At 35.7% G+C, this 21456-nt stretch overlaps 1 protein-coding gene across 4 annotated transcripts in view; it reads left to right on the top strand.

Moving 5' to 3' along the window:
- EMC2 (ER membrane protein complex subunit 2) overlaps positions 1–20805 on the top strand; it is a 33247-nt gene extending 12442 nt beyond the window's left edge. The window contains exons 5-11 of one of the 4 annotated variants that reach the window (XM_057408199.1): positions 684–741; positions 9796–9881; positions 10045–10104; positions 11861–11942; positions 13048–13158; positions 14591–14695; positions 20661–20805. In XM_057408199.1, the coding sequence (XP_057264182.1) occupies positions 684–741; positions 9796–9881; positions 10045–10104; positions 11861–11942; positions 13048–13158; positions 14591–14695; positions 20661–20747 (589 nt within the window). In that variant the 3' untranslated portion in view covers positions 20748–20805. Of the gene's footprint in view, positions 1–683; positions 742–9795; positions 9882–10044; positions 10105–11860; positions 11943–13047; positions 13159–13277; positions 13320–14590; positions 14696–20660 lie in introns of those variants that run through there. The other 3 variants (XM_057408202.1, XM_057408201.1, XM_057408203.1) reach the window with 3 other exon arrangements.
- The last annotated feature ends 651 nt before the right edge of the window (positions 20806–21456 follow it).

Genomic DNA, 21456 nt, shown 5'->3' with positions numbered 1-21456 from the left:
TAAATTGAATTATTTGGATCATGTACACAGCTGGCTGAACACACAGATCTGTTTCCCAGGTCTAAAACATTTACAGCAGGTGGAGTAACCTGTTTTGTGCATACTGCAAATAGCAGAGTTAATTAATAAAACCTATGTAGTGATGGTGGAGAAGATTTTTTTACAAGATTTCTGGTATAATCAAGGATTGGACTCTTGTGTGAATCCTGCTAGTTTACTGTGTGCGGCTGCTTATACTTTATAAAATCATAATAGAAGAAACTTACATGAAGTTTTAAATTACAACTGTGAAGTAAAAAGTCGTTATTTTGGATGCCCTTTCAAATTTTGGGGCTTCTGTTTCTTGGGAAGAGTGAAAAAGAGAATTGGGATGTGATAATTGGACCTATTGGGTAAAAGAAAAAGAGGGAAGAGGCAGGAGAGTAAGATACTGGGTATAAGATACTTAAATTGCTGCTGAAACAATATTCCATAAAGCAATTACTATGTACTTTTTATTTAGCTCAATAACATAAAATACTGCTGTTCATATTTAGCACTCAGGAGAATTTTGTATGAGTATAGTTTGCTTAAATATGTTCATTATTAAAAGTTGTAGAAGGGTTATTAAGTATTGCAAGGACAGTCAAAAAGTCAGGAGTTCTGCCTTAGCAGAAATAAATGTGAATGATTTCTTTGAACAGGTATGATGATGCTATCCAGTTATATGATAGAATTTTACAAGAAGATTCAACTAACACAGTAAGTTCAAAATAGTTTTCTGAACTGCAGTGGTGTTTTGTTTGAAATTGTGCTTACATTTTGTGGGTTTCTCTGTGGGAAAACATAGGCCTGTATTACTGTATTTGTTTCCTAGTATAATCTGTATTACCTTCATTAGAACAAATGAGATGTGTTTCATGATGAGAAGGCACTTAAAGTGCTTAAAAACTGAGTTTAGAAGGTAGGATTATAGCTAGCAAACTTCCATGCAGTCTTAGTAGGGTTTAGATTGGGCCTTTCAGCTTTCACATTTTCACTAAATACTAAGTATTTAAAGGACTAACACAGTCTGCTCTGTGTCTTCTCTCTTCATAATGCTCAATGTAGCTCAAAGATTAAGTATGAATACACTCAGGTAGTGCTTGAATAGCAGTTATTTTGATTTACTGTCTGGGATGCTTTACTAGCTTTTGACTCAAAATGTTATAAAGCATGCCAGTCATATACAACAAAATCTGAGACAGGCTGTTCTTTTCTTCTAAGCGGTTTTTGAACACTGGTTGTATAAACCACCTTAAGCTGTTAGATGCCAAAAATTAAAGTCTGGGGAAACTTGTAGCAATAAGTTTTCATGCATTTTTTGTCACAAGGATAAAACTAGAAATAAGAAGCTATGGAGTTTCAAAATCTTGTACCACATGTTGCAGTCAGTTATTATTAATCATTGTCTGTTGGCAGGTATATGCTTGACTCTGTTACTTGGTTTCAAGGAACTGGTTCTCTTTCCTGGGTAGAACTCCATGTAAATGTAATACTTGGGATATTGCAGATGTTTTGTCAGTCTCATGTAAACCTTCCTTTCTGTGTTTTGAACCTCTGCCTTTCTTCACTCAGCTTATTAGTGTGGTCTGCTATTCAGGAGGGGAAGACCCACAGAAACACATGTAGCAGGTTAAGTAGAATGAGCCAGAGCTGGATATAGATGAAGTACTATCACTTAAACGAAAGTGAACCACTGGGAAACAAATTTAAAACAAACCAAAACAAACCCCACCACCAACAAAAAACTACCCAAACCCAACAAACCAGAAAATTTTCAGGGTAACACATCTGAAAATGTTAATACCAAGTTAAGGACTTGGATGACAGTGGTAGATAAAACTGTCTTTTAGCAGTGATAGAACTCATATTTTTTAGGCAAGGGTAAAAAGAAAAATTTAACTTCTTCACTCTTGTTTTTCGCTTTCCCTAGAGCACAACTACATAAACTGTGTTCTGTGTGACAAATGTAAGCGATCTGCTTCTCCTTTGAGAGCCTGTAGTTTTTGAGTAGACGTTTGAGCGCAAGGTGCACAGTTGTCTGCAATAAATGTTGGTGGATTTTATCAGTGTAGGCCACAAAGAGTTTCAGAGACACTAAGTCTTCAGAGTCATGTTTGAAAAGTAGGTGGAACCCATTTACAGTGAAGCCACAAGAATAGGTCACCTGGGTGCATGTTTTGTGACTTATTGCTGAAGCCAGTGGAAAATGGAGCACCATATTACAGTGACTTCTGTGGCCCACACATCTTTGAAATATGCATTTTTGGCAGCTTTACTCTTCAGCTGTCTCAACATGGCTTTCGTCATCTGAGTGGTTTGTCAGATGGTTTTATAAAACAAAACTATATATTTAGGTAATATGTATGCCTATTACTTAATTTGGATTTCCTCCTTAACAAAATCATAAAGATCCATACAATGGTAATATTTAGAAGCATAAGATGTAAATATTAGAACAGCTGCATGATCTCTTGGATTTCTTAAGATCTGAGAATAGAAGTGGAGAGTGTTAAATGCAAAGCAAAGGTTTCTTGTTATGTAACTACAGAGTAGGTTGGCTAAGCCTTGCATGTGAAGAATACAAGTTAAATAGAAAGTTTTGATAAATTGTCACGTGCAGATGTCTTTGCGTCTTTTACCTGTTAATTATTTCCATGCGCACATGTGGCTGCTGAAGGAAAATAAGTATTTCAAGATTTTAAAAAAGAAACTGTTGCTGAGTTTGTCTTGGCACTCACCTTACCTTACAGCAATTTCTTCTGGTCTGCTGACGCATGGATTTGCTTATGTACATTAAACATTTTGGCAAGTGCTGTAAGTGAAACACAGACGTTTCTTCACACGAATCATGTAGAAATCATACTTTGCATCGACTGACAGATTCATATAGAATAATGAAGAAAGCTTTTCCAAAACATTATTAATTTCAGACACCTTGTAGACTTTTCCGTTATGAAAAGTAATGGACATTTACACTTTTGGATGAGGTTTTATTGCATGCAAAATGCTGAAATTAAGATAGCAGTAATTATTTTATTTAATTTTTTTAGAATAGAATTCAAAGTAATCTTTGTGTTTAAAAGATGACCATGTCTCCACAGTTTATCTCACTCTGAACCTACCTGCTGAAAGAGATGATTCATTTGACAGTGGTGCAATGTTAAATGTTGTCAATTCAGTAGATGTTGAGTAAGAGTCTATCCCTTCGCTGAAGAGTTTAACATTAATGAATGAAGTGTGACTGCTGTGAAAAGCACAACTGGTGTGAATTTCAGTAGGATAATAATGGGTATCATTTCCATTCTTGTCCATTTTGGTTGAAATGAAGGCTTATTAGAGCGGTAGTTGGCAGATTACTCTTGTTATTAAAGCTGCATAACATCTTACATTGTAGGGCTTTTTTAATTAATTAAAATGTAATGTGTCAATTGAAAATCTTCATACTGATGCTGAACAGTGGCTGAGTTGTTTGTACATCTTCAGATAAAATGCTTAGTCTGTTTCTCAGAACAAAATATGGGAGGCATTGGGTTTTTAGCAGGATTGGTAGTAAGGACTTTTGGGTTGTTTTTGGTTTTGTTTTTTTTTTTTTTTTGCTGTTAATGTATTTAATTAAGGAATCCTCATCCTGCTTTGCTTTGGAGGAAAGCCTTTTAATTCGATACCTTAGACTTTTGTCAGTCAGGCCCTTCTTGAAGTGTCCTGTCGAGGAGTGCAAACAAGATTGATGATGAAAAAGGAAATTGAGTTCATGTGTTCAAGACTTAGGTTTGTGTCTGATCCACTACTGTCATCCTAATGCATATGCAATTTTTCCTGATTCTTCAGCTTACCATGAAGAAGATTGCAAAGCACATGGTCAGCACCAGGGGAAAGTGAGATACGGCACAAAGTTCTGCCTTAATTCTAACCCACTGAAAATCTGATGTCTTTACTGGGATAATTCTGCTGTTTTTCTTGCCGCTTTTTCAGCTAAGCTTTTAATACAAGAAGACGTATATGCTTGCTTAGCTTAGGGCATGTGGATAATCTCATTAACTTCATGGGTCTAGTAATATAATTGTGTGAACGAAGAATTAAGAGTTAGACTTTACAGAACAAGATAGTGCTCTGGGTGAAGTTGTTCTTTCAGGCTGCATAAAATACTTCACTAACAACTCAGTTGTTTATGGGAGTGAGCAGGAGCAACTGCATGCATATGGTCACATGAAGTTACAGTTTCCATACTATTTCGAGATTCTTTTTCTAGTGAATCTGGACATTTTTCAGAAGAGGCGCAGGAGGTGGTTGAAGACAGGTTGGAACAGTGATAATTCTGTAAAATTCCTGCAGTAGCTGTGCATTCATTTTGAATGTTCTTGCAGCTTTGTAAATTAATCTACAGGATGCTTTAAGCTGCAATAAAGAAAATTTCTTACCAAATGAAGTATCTACTGATGGGAATTTTTTTGGGGTGTTGTGTGTAAGTTTCATTAAATATATTGCTAGCTCTGCCAGGAAAGACACAACAAGTCATATGCTTACATATGTATAGTGGTAGTTTTAAAGGGAGTCAAGTAAGAGTGTTTGGCGCTGTGTCTGATGCAGGATGGAGTTGGTGGGAAGTGTGAAGAGCTTCAGCTGCTGCTTCAGTTAGTCTCTAAGAAGGACCAGTGGTTCAGCTGAGGATGTGCTACATGGATCCTAAGGAAATGTTTTCTTCTTTTGAAATTAGAACTTCGTCTTTTATGTTTTTGTCTTTTTTTACTGCTTTTTGAACTTGTGTAAGTTTGGGGTGCATGTGTCTGCATTATGCAGAAATAAGGTTTCAGAATTTATTCATGGAGTAGACAAATTTCCTTATTTTTTTGTAAAAAGTTATGTTCAGCCTTGCTATTTATGCTTTGACGTTATCCCTAAAGGAGCAGCTTCAGCTCAGCAGCTCTGTGCCTGCATAGATCCATTTGCTAGTTTTGGCCTGATCTGTCTTCCATGACTGATGTTGAAAGAACTCTTAAGTCTAATTTTTTACTGTGGTTGTAGTCAGATTATGTGGTATTTTTTGATGTTAGTAATTCCTTCCCTTTATCTTTGTTGTAGTTGTTTACAGTTTTGTTTTGATTATTTATACTGCAATTTGAAGGGAATTATTTTGATGTATCAAACCCTTAGATCAAAACCGCATTTTCTAAAATGTGAAGTCCTTGATATTTATAAATTTATAAAATCGAATAATTTCTTTTTAAGATGCAAAATATAATTTCTTGTAACACTGTAGCAGTTACACAGGTATGAAATTTTGCCTTTCTTAGAGGTTTCAGTCCCTGAAAATTCTCCTGCTAATACCTTGCAAGCATGAAATTTAGAGCAGTTTTAAGACTCTGTTTTGGTGTGTTTGACTAATCAAATGCAGAATTTGATAAATGTTCAACTTCTCACTTCACTCTGAGTCTACTTAATGCTAATTAAAAAGAATCATGACAAATGGAGGATTAGTTCTTGTGCCAGATTAGGGATTACTAGTCTTTAAAAGAAATACCTTAGAAAGGTTCTGTGTTTAAAAAATATGTGACATACTGAAGTACCTTAGTCCATACGATACTGATTATGGTATAAGTGGCATAAAGTGGCATATATCTTTCAGTTAAGAATGCAGGATTTACAGAATCTAGTGTTTTGTTTTAAACTCTGGAAAACTGATAGGGGGAATTCCACGTGATAGGTTCTGCATGGTCAAATACTGCAGATCTTGTTGCAGCACTGAAAGTTTTGTCTTTTCCTCTTGATTTAAAGTGGAAGGAGAAAGGAGCTTGAGTTCATTTTTGTATTAGGCTTATTCTTACAAATCTCACTGTGATGTAGAGAACCAAAATGTAACTCTTGAATGTTATTTTTTATCTTTATTAACAGAATTGTCACAGCTATCTTAGAATGCTTCATAGATTTCAAATAATCTCAAATCTTGTAGTTAAAATGAAGTTTCTTATTAATATTTTCAGTGGACTTTAAATTAATGATTGAACAGATTGGTACTCTGCAGTTTGCAGTTTTGTAGTATCTTGCAATAGGTCCCCTGAAAGTGACCTTATATTTTGAAATCTGAGATTTATATTAAAAATGGCCTGAAACATAATAAGATGTGAAATTGTCTGGTTTTCTAGTATCAGCTGATACTAAGGCTGGTAATAAATTGGGTATATGAGATAAATGCTACCTAAAGTTTCTGTAGAATTGATGGGAGTCTGGCTTTCCTTTTCAAGTAACTGTTTTTTGTCTGCTGAAGTGGTTGTTAGTCTGCACGGTAAAACATTTTGTTTAATTTGATGGAAATAAAGCTTGATGCTATGTGTGTAAATGGTGGTTAGCTAAGCTGCTGTCCTCAGGATACTCAGCATACGGAGTGCAAGTCCCAGCTCACTGAGGAGGAAGCTGATAAACACAGGGAGCTAGAGAGTGGCTCAGGAAAGGTATAAATCAGAACAAGAATTAAGATGTTTACAGTGCTCCAAATGGCCTGTGTCCTGATTTTAGTACAGACTTTTTCATATATGGTTTTGTTAAATTATTGACTACTGAAGTCACTGGATTTCAGTTTTCACTTAAAAAAATACTGATAGTTTGTATGATCCAAAGATAAACTAGAAAGTCAGATGGAGGTGTACTCTGTGAATACAGATAAAAGCAATAGTGGTTTGTTTTTCATGTCTTTATTTTTAGCCTGTCTTACTACTCCTGGGTATCACAGATCTGAACACTTCAGATCAACTGAGCACCTATGTGTATGTCTTTCAGCAATGTGTTCAGAATATTTGTGTTACAGTTTTATTTACGTGATGGAAAAATGTTAGCAATTGCTTTAAAAAAACCACTACATCCTCACTGACTTCTTCCCAGTGGTTTTAACGACACTTTCGAAAACTGTGCTACCATACAGCATTGACTGTCAGCACTGCTCTCAGTGGCTGAGCCTCTTTTTAGTGAGCTGCGGGTTCTCTGTAAATAAACTTACCCATCACTTTTGCAGGTTTATTTGAGGGTGATGGGAGTGCAGATTTCAAGCCTTTTTTTTCTGGTGATAAGTAGGGTGGATAAAAAGGTTTTAAATCCTATTTTTCCTCAAATAAGAAAAATGTAATTTTGCAGCAATTTTGTGGGATTTAGTGTAGTTTAGATGCAGATAAATTCTGTCAAATGTACACGTAATTCATTTAACGTGAACATGTTAATTATGTCTAATCCTTTTATCCTCATTATTTGATTGCATGAGGCGACATGCTTATTATAGACAAACATTAGTTAATGTTTGTGACTAGAACTAGTTGTAGCTTTTTATAAATAAATTTGTCTTGAGGTTCCAGTGATTTATGTTACTTGGGAGTGCTGTGACTAAGAAATAAAGCAGCCATAGAAAAAATATCTTTCAAGGCTCTTTTGGAGGCCTGACTTGCATGCAGTTAAAAGAGTTGCATTAGAAACAAAAAAGAAGGGTGGCTTACGTACTCTGTGCCTGCTTGCTGTTGCGAATTAAGGCATTGATTGATTTTATAAATGAAACAGATGATTTCCGTTCTCTAGCAGTTCAGTTTTGATCAGACTCTAGATTGCTTTTTTCTTTATGTTTTAAAAATAACAGCTGTTTTTTTAATCTAAAACTTAAATTTTATAGTAGATAGTCTGTTACCTGCGAAGAAGCTTCTGTCATCGTAAGCCATAATTGCGTGAGACGCTCCTTTGACTGTGCATGCTGTTATCCCCACTTTCCCTTCTTTCATGTTTCGGGCTCAGTGGGCAGTTCACTGGGCTGTGTATAATACCGGCTTTGGGTAGTGAGTTTAACACTACCCTGGTGTCCCCACCATAAGCATGTGGAGCTACTTTACAAAATGCTTTGGGACCTCTTCTTAAAATGTGATGGAGAGCAATGGTTTTGGTTAGGTTTTTTTTTGTTTTGTATTTTTGTTTAGTAATAGTAGCAGCATGATATGCATGTGGAATTAGTCTTTAAAAAGTTTAATTATGCTGTTAATCTTTATTTTAAAACCTCAAAAGTAAACAGTGTGTGTTATTGTTATAGTGATAAATGTGGTCAGCAGTTAAAATTTCCAGAGGCAGTTATGGCTTTTAGCCAAATGTCTCCCAGTAAAAGTAGAATGATGAATGAAACTTCACAGGTTGCAGTTTGACAAAGAAGCAGTGGAAAACGAAATGACTGTGGGTGAACCCCCCAGCTGCCTGTGTCCTAATTTGTCTCTTGATTGTTCTGATGAATTTTCTCTGCCTGTGCCTTGCATTTAAACAGAAGAATGAAATGCTTTTTCCGCTCTTGAGTAATTTTCACTGAATTTTAATGAAATATACGGTTCTGAGGGAAGTGAAGGGGATGATCTCAAATGGAAGAATAAACTTACAGTTAGTGTTAATAGTGTTTCTAGCTGTGTTGTTTTGGTAGCTTGAACTAGTTTATTTAAATGCTGTGCTCTTCTTCTGGAAGCAATTAATTTGTTCAAGTGATGATCAGAGGATAGGAAATTAATGAAGAGAATAGTTATGTTCAAAATACTGTAAAAATACAGGAACTCTTTTGGGGTGTATGTGACTGTGATCTTAGGAAGGTACATCATGAAGAAACAAATTTCAGAGCTATGTTAAAGCCAAAGATTAAAATAGTTTAAGGTTTTGTTGAGGAGTTGTCAAGGCTTCCATAAGGTGATACCCAACTGTAAAGCCTCTTTATAAGGTATGAAATGGCATGAGAGCAAGCAGGGGAACGAGCAGCGGGACTTCACTACTGGAAAAGTGTATTTTTTTTCCCCCCATTAATATTATCTCATGCAGAAATGACATCTATGTGTGCGTGTGTGTACACTCAGACACATCACAGACACCAGGCCATCTGTCTTCTCATGTCTGACTACAGTGGTTGTGATCACACAGGAGGGTGTAACAGGGGTTATGAGCTGATGGTGTTGACTCTTTGAGGCCAACTTTGTTATGCTGGAATTTGGTTTCACTTTTATTCTGCCAGATTCCCAAACTGCAATCATGTGTTGAAGCACAGAATCATCAACGTTAAAATTCTGCATATCTTTTCTGCTGGTGGTCTGAAACAACTTTCATAGAGTTCAAAATGTAAAAACATTTTACATCTTATAACTTGTTCTTATATGGTTTATGTTGAAATACATTTTCCATGTACATACCAAAGTACTGCTCAGTTTTGGCATTGAAATAGCTATTTTCTATTGCTTTTACACTGAAGAGCCTACTTTGTGCTCTGGGAGTGATGAGAGACTTGTTTATGAAATTGGTGTGTATTTAACATTAATTAAAGATGGCATTCAGCACACCAACAAGAATCTTGAAAAATGGCTGAAAGCCATATTCATACAGTGGTAATCAAGATGCATCTGTGGGATTCTCTAAGACTCCATCCCCATCTCTCCTCTGTAGTCATGGATCTTGTGATTGACAAGGTGGGGGTCTTTGGAATGGCTGAAGATTAACATCCCCTGCTGTTTTGTAATTATCAGAATCTGGACAGTCGTTTATTTGAATGAAATAATGCATACAGTTTGTGCTTCCAAAGAAAAGCATACATAATGTGATTGTATGAAGAGGTTTTCAGTCTCTCAGTGGGATGTCATAGGGTATGTTTATAAACTTCAACCTAGCAGTTTCTCTGCAGCAGAATTCCACTGGTATTGAGATAATAATTTGCACACTCAAATTGCTTTCTTTACAAAAACCCAGGGAATTATGAGACCCTAATCCTTTATTAATGTCAATCCATAGGCAGCAAGAAAGCGTAAGATTGCCATTCGAAAAGCCCAGGGGAAAAATCTTGAGGCCATCCGGGAGCTGAATGAGTATCTGGAACAGTGAGTGTCTTACAAGAATACGGATTGTGTTTTGCTATTCTAATAAATCTTTTTAATTAAAATGGAATTTGCATTTGATTTACGCTTTTGCTTCCACTTACAGAATCCCTTGCATATTCTTTTCTTTTTTTTCCTTTTCTCCTCTCATGTCTTCTCTATACAGATTTGTTGGAGACCAAGAAGCTTGGCATGAACTTGCAGAACTTTACATCAATGAACATGAGTAAGTTGTTTGCTAAATCCACATAAAAAACTGTTAAATTGAAACCTCTGTGTAAGTCAGAGACCTCAATGATTTTTTTTCCTGAAGGACAAGTGTTAGAAAGTATGCTGTCTCATTTCCAGTATAACAAGCATCAACAGGAAATAACTGCCGACCTTATTTGAGTACCAAATGCTTTACGAAGGCATTTGATTATAAAAAAGAAACAGTTTATTTAATTACCTGTATGTTTCAGTCATGTTTTTTTTTTGTTTGTTTTTTTTTAATCTGTTGTTTTAAAAGAAGTGGTTTGCATGTAGGAGGGAGCAGCACCTTTTTTTCCCCATATTTTTTCGTCCAGGTGATTTTTTGACTGGATCTTATATAGTCTTATAGATCTTAAATTCTTTCCTTCTAAAATCAGTTGATCAATAACAACTGATATTTTTCTGAGTTTCTGTTAGCTTACCTCTGTAAGAACTTTTAGTAACCTTAAAAAAAACACCAGCAAAACAAAACATGGGTCCAGAGTTAGAGGCATCAGGTCGCCTGGGTACAAAACCCAATGAAATCAAGAATGCTGCATGTTGTAGTAACTTGCTTATTGGATATTTAATGTTTTTGTTAGCTTTTCCTTATTGCTATAGTGACAGGAGGAAATCCCAGTGTGAGAGGATTAGCTCAAAGCCTTAGTGCAAGTTTTCTAATATCACAGCATTAATTCTAACTTCCACCCAAAGGCGTATCTTCCCCCCCCCCCCCTTCTTTAGTTCTTCAGCCCAGCCTGAATTATGTCACATTGTTTGCTTCCTTCCATTCCAGAGAGTAGTAAAAGAATCAGATTTTCAAGGAAGAAATAATAATTCTCACTGTGACAGAAAGGTTTCTCCCCCATCACTTCTTCCACCCCATTCTCAAAGAAAATAATCATTAAACTCTTTCAAATGCTGATTTACAGAATAATCTAGAATTTAGATATCCAGATAGTTTAGTATTGTCTCATAATTGCAAAATTACTTTTTGTCCGATATTAAATATCCACACTCTCTATAAACACTGCCTCTCTGAAATTTGGAAGCCTGTCATGTAAACTCTTGTTCAACAGTGCTATCATGTATCTGTAGAAGATGCAAATTCTGCAGGAAACTCTGTTAGTTGAAAGATTACGAAGCTAAGATTTCTGTAATTAAATAAACTTGCATTTTGAGCTTGACTTTTTAATTCTCTCTGAAACCTTTCATTTGAAGAACAAGTATTAGCCTTTTCTAATGGTAAGTTGCTGTCTGTTCGGACTAGTATAATGCTATCTTTACATATAGATTTGAACAATTTGATTTTCAGACTGTTCTTAGTATGTTTTTTTTTATCTCAGTTCTGTGGTCTGTATTTGTCAGTCCTTAAGCAGCTGAATTTTCTTGTAGAAAAAAGTAATTCTTTTGTGTTCTGAGTTCAGTGTCTTTTAGTATGAAATGCCTGTTTCTACTCATCATTCTTGATAAGAAATAGTACTTATTTATAGGAAATGAGTATATTAAATGTTTTCCACGAGCTCTACCACGTATACATAGATTATAATTTTTTGTATACTTTTCATCATAATTTAGAAATGATAACTTGAGTTTTCAAACATTCTTTAAAAAGAAAACATCTTCTTTAATTGTGAATAGTGAAGTAATGGGGAAAAAAGTATGGCTTTGTTTATCATGTTGTAAAGACACTGAAAAAACAACCTGTATATTCTGCTTCATGTTTTCACTTTTGTTTTTATATTCCTCAGCTATGCAAAGGCAGCGTTCTGCTTAGAGGAGCTTATGATGACTAATCCACACAACCACTTATATTGTCAGCAATATGCTGAAGTAGGTATTTTCAGAAGAATCAGTTATGTTTGGATGCATATTCTGGTTTTATGTTAATGAAGTGGTGAAAATGGAATAAAAATGGTTTATTTAACTTTTTCCCAAGAGATTTAATAGAGTACACAGACAATGTTAACATCTCATAGAACTTAACATGTTAATAAAACTGGTTTCTTACTTGCTAAATAGAAGAGTAAGAGCAGGAATTATTGAAGGTAAAAATTCATGTAAATGAGCTATTCTTGTTGAAGTGTTTATGCACTTTTCAGATTAAGTGCATGAGAAGTTAAATTTTACCACTGCAATGCTGCCTAGGAGGTTATGATATATTGCCTGTTATTGTGGAGCCAGATCTTGGAATACACATAGGAAATTTTGTGTGAAGGAGCACTGGGGGGAGAGAGGGCCCTTAGCAGTTTTAGTTCAGGGTTTTTAGCCATTTGCACTCTTTTTTTCAGATATTTATTATTTTTCCTAAATTATAATTTATCTGCTTAGAATGGATTTTATTTGTTTTGTTAATGTGGATAAAATCGGATTAACTTTAAAACTTGAAAGTCTAAATACCTTTCCAGTAGAAAGACTGTAATGCATGTCTTCTAGGATTTATCCCTCCTTTTGTTGATCTAATAACAAGAAAAATTAATAGAAAGACAATGCAGTAATCTCCTAAACTTTGTGCACTGTTTTGCAGTGAGTAGATAATGAAAGGCATTGTGGTGCCTTTTGTGTACTGGCGTAGCGCATGCAAGTTAATATGGATTTATAGTAGTAAGAATTTAGCTTTAGATTTAAAGTTCATGTTACTTTACTGAAGAGGCTATAATGTTGTAAGTATGCAAAGGTGCAAAATAATAACTTTTCATGCTTGTGGCAGCAAATTAATGCTGCCTTTTTTCCTCCTATAATTAAATATTTAAAAACTTGTATATTGAAAAGAGCTCAGATTTCTCCAGAGCTAGTATTTGGCCTTTGGTAGCACTCATCTGATTTGAAATATCATGTGAAACAAACCTGAAGTGAAGTTTCATAATATCTTTGCTTCGAGAGTGAATGTCTCAGGTACAGATGATGTGCAAGTTTCAGGAGCTTATAATTTTTGCAGGTTAAATACACTCAAGGGGGGCTTGAAAACCTTGAGCTGTCAAGAAAGTATTTCGCGCAGGCACTGAAGCTTAACAACCGAAATATGAGAGCTTTGTTTGGACTTTACATGGTAAGCACAATTACATATTTTCCAGGTTGTCATTTTTATGTTGCATGTTTTTATGCATGTATATTATCCTTTATCATTTTGGCTTGTTTGGGTGGTTTTTTTTTCTGTTGGTTTAACAGATTATTAACACTGTTTTTAAATACTGACAGGACAGTCTTACGCCTGTAAGTACTCCTTACTTGAAGTGCTCTTAACCTTTAAGTCTTGCCTGTGTTCTTAAAGAATTGTAATTATTGGCACCTGAAGGTAACTTCATGAATAAGGATTTAAAGCCATGCTCCTCTCTACAGGATGGTGAGCTGCTGAGGAGTACCAGTACAGTGTGATGGCTGCTTTTTTTTATTATTATTTTTAATTTTTAAGCAGCCTTTTTAATTTACCTTTTGGCTCCTTATTTCTTTGTAATGCTGTTTCCAGGCTTTAGGATCTGGTTTTGCTGTGGCTGCTGCTTTTTTACTTGACAGACTTGCCCAATGTTCATAGTCCCCCAAAGAATGTCGATAACTCTGGTAAATGCTCCACAAAGGCTTTCAGCTGTATATGCCAAAGAAACTGGTCAATACTTCATCAAATTCAGGAAACCAGACAGAATTATGCCCCATCTTAGGTCCCTGACCTTGTACTATATCACAAATTTAATGCATCTGGGCATGGCTTCGGAGAATGCATTTCCAAGTTTGTGGAGGCTGCTTCTCTGACAGTCTTGCTCCTTTCCTGTTTCTGCAGGTAGTTTCAGGGAAATAGCTGTAAGGGAACATTCTTTGAGTTTGAACTGTATTATTCATTTGGAATAAATTCATGGAAGCCATTGGCTTCCATGCTCCTTTTTAAAATCTTCCCTGGAGGTTCTTCATTGGTGGTTCTTGTGGTTCTTTGCATTCAAGTACTTTTGCACTCAGGTGTTGTGGGAAGGATTAGCAATGATTCCTTGAAGAGTGATTTTATTTATATAAATTGAAGTCTCTGAGATTAAGGAATCTTTTCTTATTTTCTCTTTTTTTTTTGGGGGGTGTAGTTTATGTGTAGTCTTACCTGCTTTTCTGATCCGAAAAAATGTCGTTTTAATGGCAGTTTGAACACACAGGTGATGTATTTTAAAACATTTCTGGTAACAAATTGAGTGGAGGAAACTAATTCGTAACCCTCACTTCAGGAAAACAACTGGGATTAGCTGATCATGTCCAGGTTTGGTTCCTGACTTGGTACACAACTGAACTGAAGTCTGGTTTAGCTTTATTTATAACAAACAATTGTTTAAAAAGTTTAAGCTAATTCTCATTTGGATGCTGTTTACCAGTAACTGGGTATTTTTAACCTTTTTTTTTTACTGTTGCTCTGTGTGGGGCTCTGAATGCAAAGGTGCTGATTGCTCTCAGTTAATTTCATGCGCATCTATTTTATAGTTACACTGGATTTATTTTTGTATTCCTAGTCTGCCAGCCATATTGCCTCCAATCCAAAAGCAAGTGCAAAAATGAAAAAAGATAACATGAAATATGCCAGCTGGGCAGCCAACCAAATAAATAGAGCATACCAGGTTAGTACATCAGTGTTTTTAGTCTTATCATGCCGTGTAATTCTTTTCTGCACTTTTATCAGCTGCTGCTCAAGAGGCTAGATATGACATATGTAAATTGGCATAATCTGCTTGGATTTTTTATGTTCTACTTGTGTTTTGATGTCCTGGAAGCTTTAATGAATATAAAGTTGGTATTCTACAGGGATTAATTTGTATTATTTACTTAATAGCTTTAACCAGATTTCTTTTCTACTAACATTAACTGAATGGACACTAGTGCAGTGCTGATCTCCAAGACTCAGTCCTACAGCTCAGTATTTTAATAAAACTTGGTGTGTCTTAATTCTTAGAGTGACTCAATCTGTTACTAACAAACAAATTAAAATTCTAGAATTTTATTTTCCTTCGGTTTATTTTGACCTTTCAAATCTCATATTTAATGGGGTTCCTGATAATTATCTTAATAATTGTGACTGAAGTTGGGTTTGCATAGTTTTATAGAAAAATGCCCCCTGATTTGTGAAAATGTTGACTTTGTAGGACACAAAGCTTACTGAACTCATGAGGAGGCTTTTCAGCTATTTGCAGAGTTATGCATAAATAGCTATTTTGCTTTTGCATTATAAGTCTGTATATTTTTTTTATAACTATGAATGAAAACAGGTTTTAGCTCATAGATTCTGTTGTCCATGCATCCCAGACATAGTATGTCTGACTCCCTTACAGCTGTTCCTTATGACCTGCCAAAGTTCATGTGTAGGTAATCCTGAACATCAGCATCATGCTGTCATGTTTTCCCCATAAATTTTTCTGAGCAAAAATGTTGGTATTAAATGCAGAGACTTTATATACGCGTAACACTCCTTTCTTTCTGTAATATTTCAGTATCAGAACCCAGTATTTAATCTTTCTCTGGCTGCTACTGTCTCACAGTTAATACTACCAAGTGGCCTTTTGACCAGCTCCATCTATTATGGAATTAAATTAGATTTTCTTTTATGGCCCATGCAGTTAATTCTTAATACAGTATTTCAGTTTATTGCCAGGAGTGCAGCTTCTTCTGGGTGACATGGTTTTGATGTATTACAACTTTGAAGTATTTTCCATTTCCTCTGATTGGCCCTGTAACTTCTGACTGTACTTTACAGTGAAGAATATTGTATCCCTGAGGACATAATTAAGCATTTTATACTTGCGTGCCTGAAGTTGATTTCTCTGGTTTTCTCTTTAAAATGACTCCCTGCTTTACATTAATTTACCTGCTCACAACAGTAAGGTATCTATGAGTTACCAACTTTGTCTGATGTCCCATAAATAAGTGGGACTTCTTTTGGCTTCAGTATGTCTGACATTTCCTGTAATGGAAAATTCAAATTTGACTCAAATCAAAACACAACAAAACAAACAAGCAAAAACCAAACCCTTGAAGAACAGGATAGACAATGGTTTCACTGTTGATAGAACAAAACAGATTTTAAAAGATGTGTGAATTTTGAAGATAGTGAAAACTGTTATTCGTGCTTTACATCTCAATAAAATGAACTGTTAGAGTGGTTCTGAACATGTATTGCAAGTGAATATTGTGACTGAAGTTTCCAGTTCCAGTTCTACCACCAGTAGACGTTTGCTAGCACTTCTGGGAAACAGCCCAAAGGATGCTTCAGGATTGAACCATAGAACCAGTGTTGACTGTGGAATGTGGCATATCAAGATTAAGACCTAGAAACAGGCATCTCCTGATTCTAAGTGTAGTGAAAGTTTAACTATGGCAGTTTGTAGTTACATGACTTACAGCCAGATAAGCTTGCCTCTTTTTTTCTTTCTTTTTTGCTCCACATGGCTTCCTGTTAACATCACAACATTTCTAACAAAACAGGACTTGTATTGGGGAGGGTGGAGGAGGTTTCTGTCTGTGGGGGGTTTTGAGGAGGTTGGTCTTGTTGGATTTTTTTTACTGCAAAGTGCAGTTCCCCTGTTTCTGTGAAGCTCTTTTGAATCCTGCATTAAGGATTTTTGGTTGATGCAGAACAGCTCATGTTAACACAACTAACATATATTTGAAACATATGTCGTAGCTTCTTTGTGACTTCATACTTTCGTGATGTTGCATACTTCAGCTGCTCTTTTTAGCTGCTTCAGACATAAAGTGATGAACACCGTGTCTGACTAATCACAGGGGGAATTTTGGTACAGAGATGTAAGTGCTCAAGCTAGGATTTGGTGTGCAAATGGTGTGAACACCCCTGTCTTCTTAGAAGTACCACAAGAAGCTCTAGTGAGTACAGCCGGACGGGGCTGCCCTAGCCCCAGCCCTACTGAGCTTGTTACATGACAGCAGAAGGGTTTGGCCACTCCAGTGTGTATCACATACCACATACAGCTGCTACAGCAAATGGTGTTTGGTGATGTAGTAGGAGGCAGTTTCCCCTGTGAGTCTGTATTGGTTTGTTGCTCCCTTAGCATGTTGAGTTGAAAATTGTCATCTCTTGGACCTAAGGATGAAACCTTGGTTGCTTATGCCAGTCGAAACACTTACAGCATTCCTTCATTAATGAGGGGTTGTCTAACCAGGTTTTAAGCAAGATATTTAATATTATCTCTGTAAATCCTCCCCACTTTCCTTCATTATCTAAAGCACTTTCTAAAGTGTAATGAGAGCCTTAAGAGCTTGTTGAGTTTGGCATTGACTTGTTTTATTAGCTAGACCGTCTTACTGTTAAAATGCAGTTTTTCCAGTATTCATGTTCTAGAGAATAAGATGCATTTAGAATCCTGACTTGAGTGCCTAGACAAATGATACGGATTTGTGACCTTAAAATATGAAGTTATTAATTCAAAAAGTTACAGGCAAGCAGTTGGCTTGCAGTGAGATTTTTCCCCATTTTCTTTTTCACTCTGGATTTAAACTTGAATTACCAGCAGTTTGCTCAGTAATTTTTGAAAACTGCCTTTACTTTTTCAAATTCAGCACTGGCTATAGTTGCATTTTAATTTTATATGCAATTTGCTTAAAATATTTTCACTGGTCCTCTTCTTTCAGTTTTATGTTTTCATTCAGGCAGTTTGCTTTGGCACTTAATTTTTGCTTTTGCTGTGCATTTCTGTATGAAATCAGAGGAACTTTTTACATTTATTGTAGATTAAAGAAAACAGTCTTTGGGTATGAAAGGGAAGGCCTTACTGTTGCTAGTGTTGCTTAGACTATGCAGCAGTTTGTTTACCAGGACACATGGGGCTAAAGGACAATTGAATGAAATAATTTTCTTAAAAAGTACTGATATTTGATGCTCCATCTGGTTAATATAGTTACTTGAATGTTAAATGTGCTAATTAGTACTTCTCATCTGTGCCTAATCTGGGAGAAATGTAAGCTTTTGCAGGAAGACAGAAAAGTTTTGTAGCAAGGGCTTCTTATGGAGCTGGAATTCCTGGCTGCTGGCACATGCGCTAAAAGAAAGGTCATTATTCTCTGGGCCACTTAAGTTTAATTGACTGGGTAGGAAAAAAAATATTAATCTTTCATTTCAGATGTTAGAGAAATACTCGTTATTCAAAGAATTATTCTCATTATAAGCTCAGTTTTGCCTTATCACTGGGAAGCCAGATTCTTCTCTCTGTGTGGACCCTGTGAAGAAATGTGTTTCTGTTCTGACTGACGACATGAGTCACAGTTTTTTTAACATCGAAACAAAATATGGCTACCTAGTGCTCTTCAATTAGGTAATTGGTTTAGCATGTCCTCTGGTAGAAGCGTTTCAGCAGAGGCAAGCGAGTTTGATTAATGCTCACGAAAATCTTTTATGTGATCCTACTCGTAGTAATTTTCCAGATACATGCTTCTTGGGTACATTGCTAAATTCTTATGTGTTAGCAATCCACATGTTATTTATGGTCAGAGAGAGGTGATTTTGTTACAAACCATTTGGGAAACAGAAAATTAAATCATGATTTTAAGAAATGGATTCCGGCTCAATCAGTCAAATTGCTGTGTAATGGCAGAATAGACAAAATAATTGTTCGTCAGGGCAAATTTGAAGTGATTACATTTCCAAGTATACTCCTGTTTGTTATGACGCAGAGTTTGGTTTTATTTGTTCAGCTTCAAGTACATGTCAGTATCATGAAGGCAACTACTCTTGAAATTAGCAAGTAACATTTTTTAAACTAATGTCTTCTGTCAGTTTTGTTTTCAGTGTCCCTGAAGAGAGGTAAAATGAAATTCTTCTGATTTTGAAGCTTTCCTCTGCGTGCTTTCTCTGTCTTGCCAGGAGTGATTTTTGACCACAGTATATTCTGGCTTCTGTGCTTTGTATTGAAATCTCTGAATGCTTTGAATTGGAAACAGTTTTTCAGTGGAGGATTTTGAGCTCTGTTTTATCATTTTCTTGTTTTTCTGAAGACTCCCCAGGTATCTGCTTGGACAGTTCTTGTTGAGAACAAACAAAAAGAGTATTGAGTTAGATCTAAGCAATAGTTACTTTCCCCTAAATGGGAGAGTGTTTAAGAATTTGATTTTCCTCTGACACTGATGGCTGCAGGTCACTCTGGAGACTGCACAACCTGAAGAATGGGTTTATGCGTACTGCTAAAGTCAAAACACAGCACATCAGTTCATCATCCAGAAATGTGAAAATACAGTGGGTTTAGTATGTCTCTTAACTATAAAGTGCTGTCACAAAACCAACATTTCATTCTCCTAGTGACTTAATTTGGAATAGCTTTTCATTTACTGTGCCAAAACTACTTTTGTAAGAACTCAGTACTGATTGAGAGTCCCAGTGTTAGATTGTAGCCTGGGGGTCAAAAGCAGGTTAACAGGTCCTGCAGCTTGTTGATGGTGTGATATTACCTGGGTTTGATGACTTAATCTTTCTTAACAGGTCATGAAGAGTTTGCTAAATTAAGTTAATTGCAAGAGAGAAGGGACACATTATAAATCAAGGACTAACTATGTGAGACACCAGTGGTATTTGAAATAAAAAACATTAAATTGAAAATTTATTGAGTGTTTAGATGTTAACATTTAGGTAGAGAATAGGGTGTTTTACTAGCAGCAACTTACAGTTACTGCTTCTGTAATTTCTTTGCCACCCCTCCCAACTCAAAATGCAAAACTTTTTAATGCAGGTGTATTAAAAATCGTTGAGAGTTTCATTTGAGCAAAGACCAACCTAGTCAATAAATCTGCTGTGTTAGATATGGATGGTAAGTGGTGGGAATCATCAGCACTGTTAGAAAAACCCTTTTGAGGTCAGTATGGGGTGAGCAACATCTCCTACCCTTCTGCCTCTTTCTTTCGCAAACATGGCTGCATGTGTCTTAGGGAATCTAAAGCCATTAATAGTAGTTATTAAGCTGTACTCTGTTATCCAGACAGACTTTATTTCAAATGCTCCCTGAAACTGCTGCTGTAATAGGAGGTTACATTCAAATACAAGGTCATTACTCACAGTTACTTTGAATAATAAAATATAATTATGTGGTGACTGGATTATTTTACAGGAGATTTTGGTAAGTAGCACTGTCTCACTGTAACAAAAATAGAAAATAGATTAGCTTCAATAACAGGTCCAAGTCTTACTGCTATTAAATTGTGAACGTTTAATATATAATATGTTATTTGGATCACATTAAAAAATCAAAGCTGAAGTAAAAATTATGTTAAAGTTTACCAGGCAAGCAAATCAGCAGGAAGATCTCACTTCAGATAAATGTTCAGTTTCAAAGTGGAATATTTATTAGTGCTGAATATTCAAATTCAGAGCAAGTGGTGAAATTAAGGAGTTCTGTTGTATTTTCCAGTACATATTAGAGGAAAGGTGAGGTAGCTTGTAAAAATACTGAGGCTGAGTGAAACAGTCAGTATGCTTTTAAGTTTGTAGTCAATAGAGTTAATTTTTGGTACTTAATGCTTAGAACTGGTATTTGCGCAGGATCTATGCACAGAATTTCTGATATGTGACAATCTTTTGTTGTTGTTTAGTTTGCAGGTCACAGTAAGAAAGAAACTAAATACTCTTTGAAGGCAGTGGAAGACATGTTGGAGACCCTGCAAATTACTCAGTCTTAGGTGGGCACAGAGATCTAATATTAAATTTTCCAATACCATGATCACCCTGCGATGACCTAATGCTGTTAAATGCTAATTTTGTATTGATTAACCTGCTATCTAAAATAATGTTTTATGGAAAGTAAAATATCTATTTATTGCTGCTGTGAGAAATGTGATGAATGCCCACTGAAATGAGTAAATTATCCACTTGGACAACAAAAAGAAATGACACGTGCTGCACATCAATCTTTTCAGATTTTTGTATCTATAGTACCTGCTTCTAAGTCACAATTTGTAGAAATAAACTTGTTAAATGATTTATAAAAATGACAGTGACCATTTATTGGACTTGCAAATGGAAATGACGAATTTATGTATGTAGATGAACGACAAATGATAGCAATATGTGTCTTATTTGCATATTTAAGAGTGAAAGCATGCTACAGATGTACATTTTCTGGCAAATGTTTACTATACAGCAAGGAGTGATTATAAATACATTTTATTGGAGAAAAAAGTTGACATTAATGTTTTTATTAATGATTTGATATCCAGTATTGAAGAAATGGAGAGACTTATTTGTGTACTTTGCTTCTGAGGTGTGCTTGTACTGGCTTCAGGCCAAAGACATTCTCCTCTGTGGCTTTTTGGGCAAATGCTTCCATGTCCACGTAGTTCTCCAGTCAGTACATGCATGTGCATTTTTTTTATTCCTCTGTGTGTCCTT

Source organism: Pezoporus wallicus, unplaced genomic scaffold (genome assembly GCF_028554395.1).
Source record: "Pezoporus wallicus isolate ANWC-B61680 ecotype Strahan unplaced genomic scaffold, APGP_CSIRO_Pwel_v1 contig_3815, whole genome shotgun sequence".
NCBI lineage: Eukaryota > Metazoa > Chordata > Aves > Psittaciformes > Psittacidae > Pezoporus > Pezoporus wallicus.
This window is presented reverse-complemented; position numbering and strand designations above follow the sequence as displayed.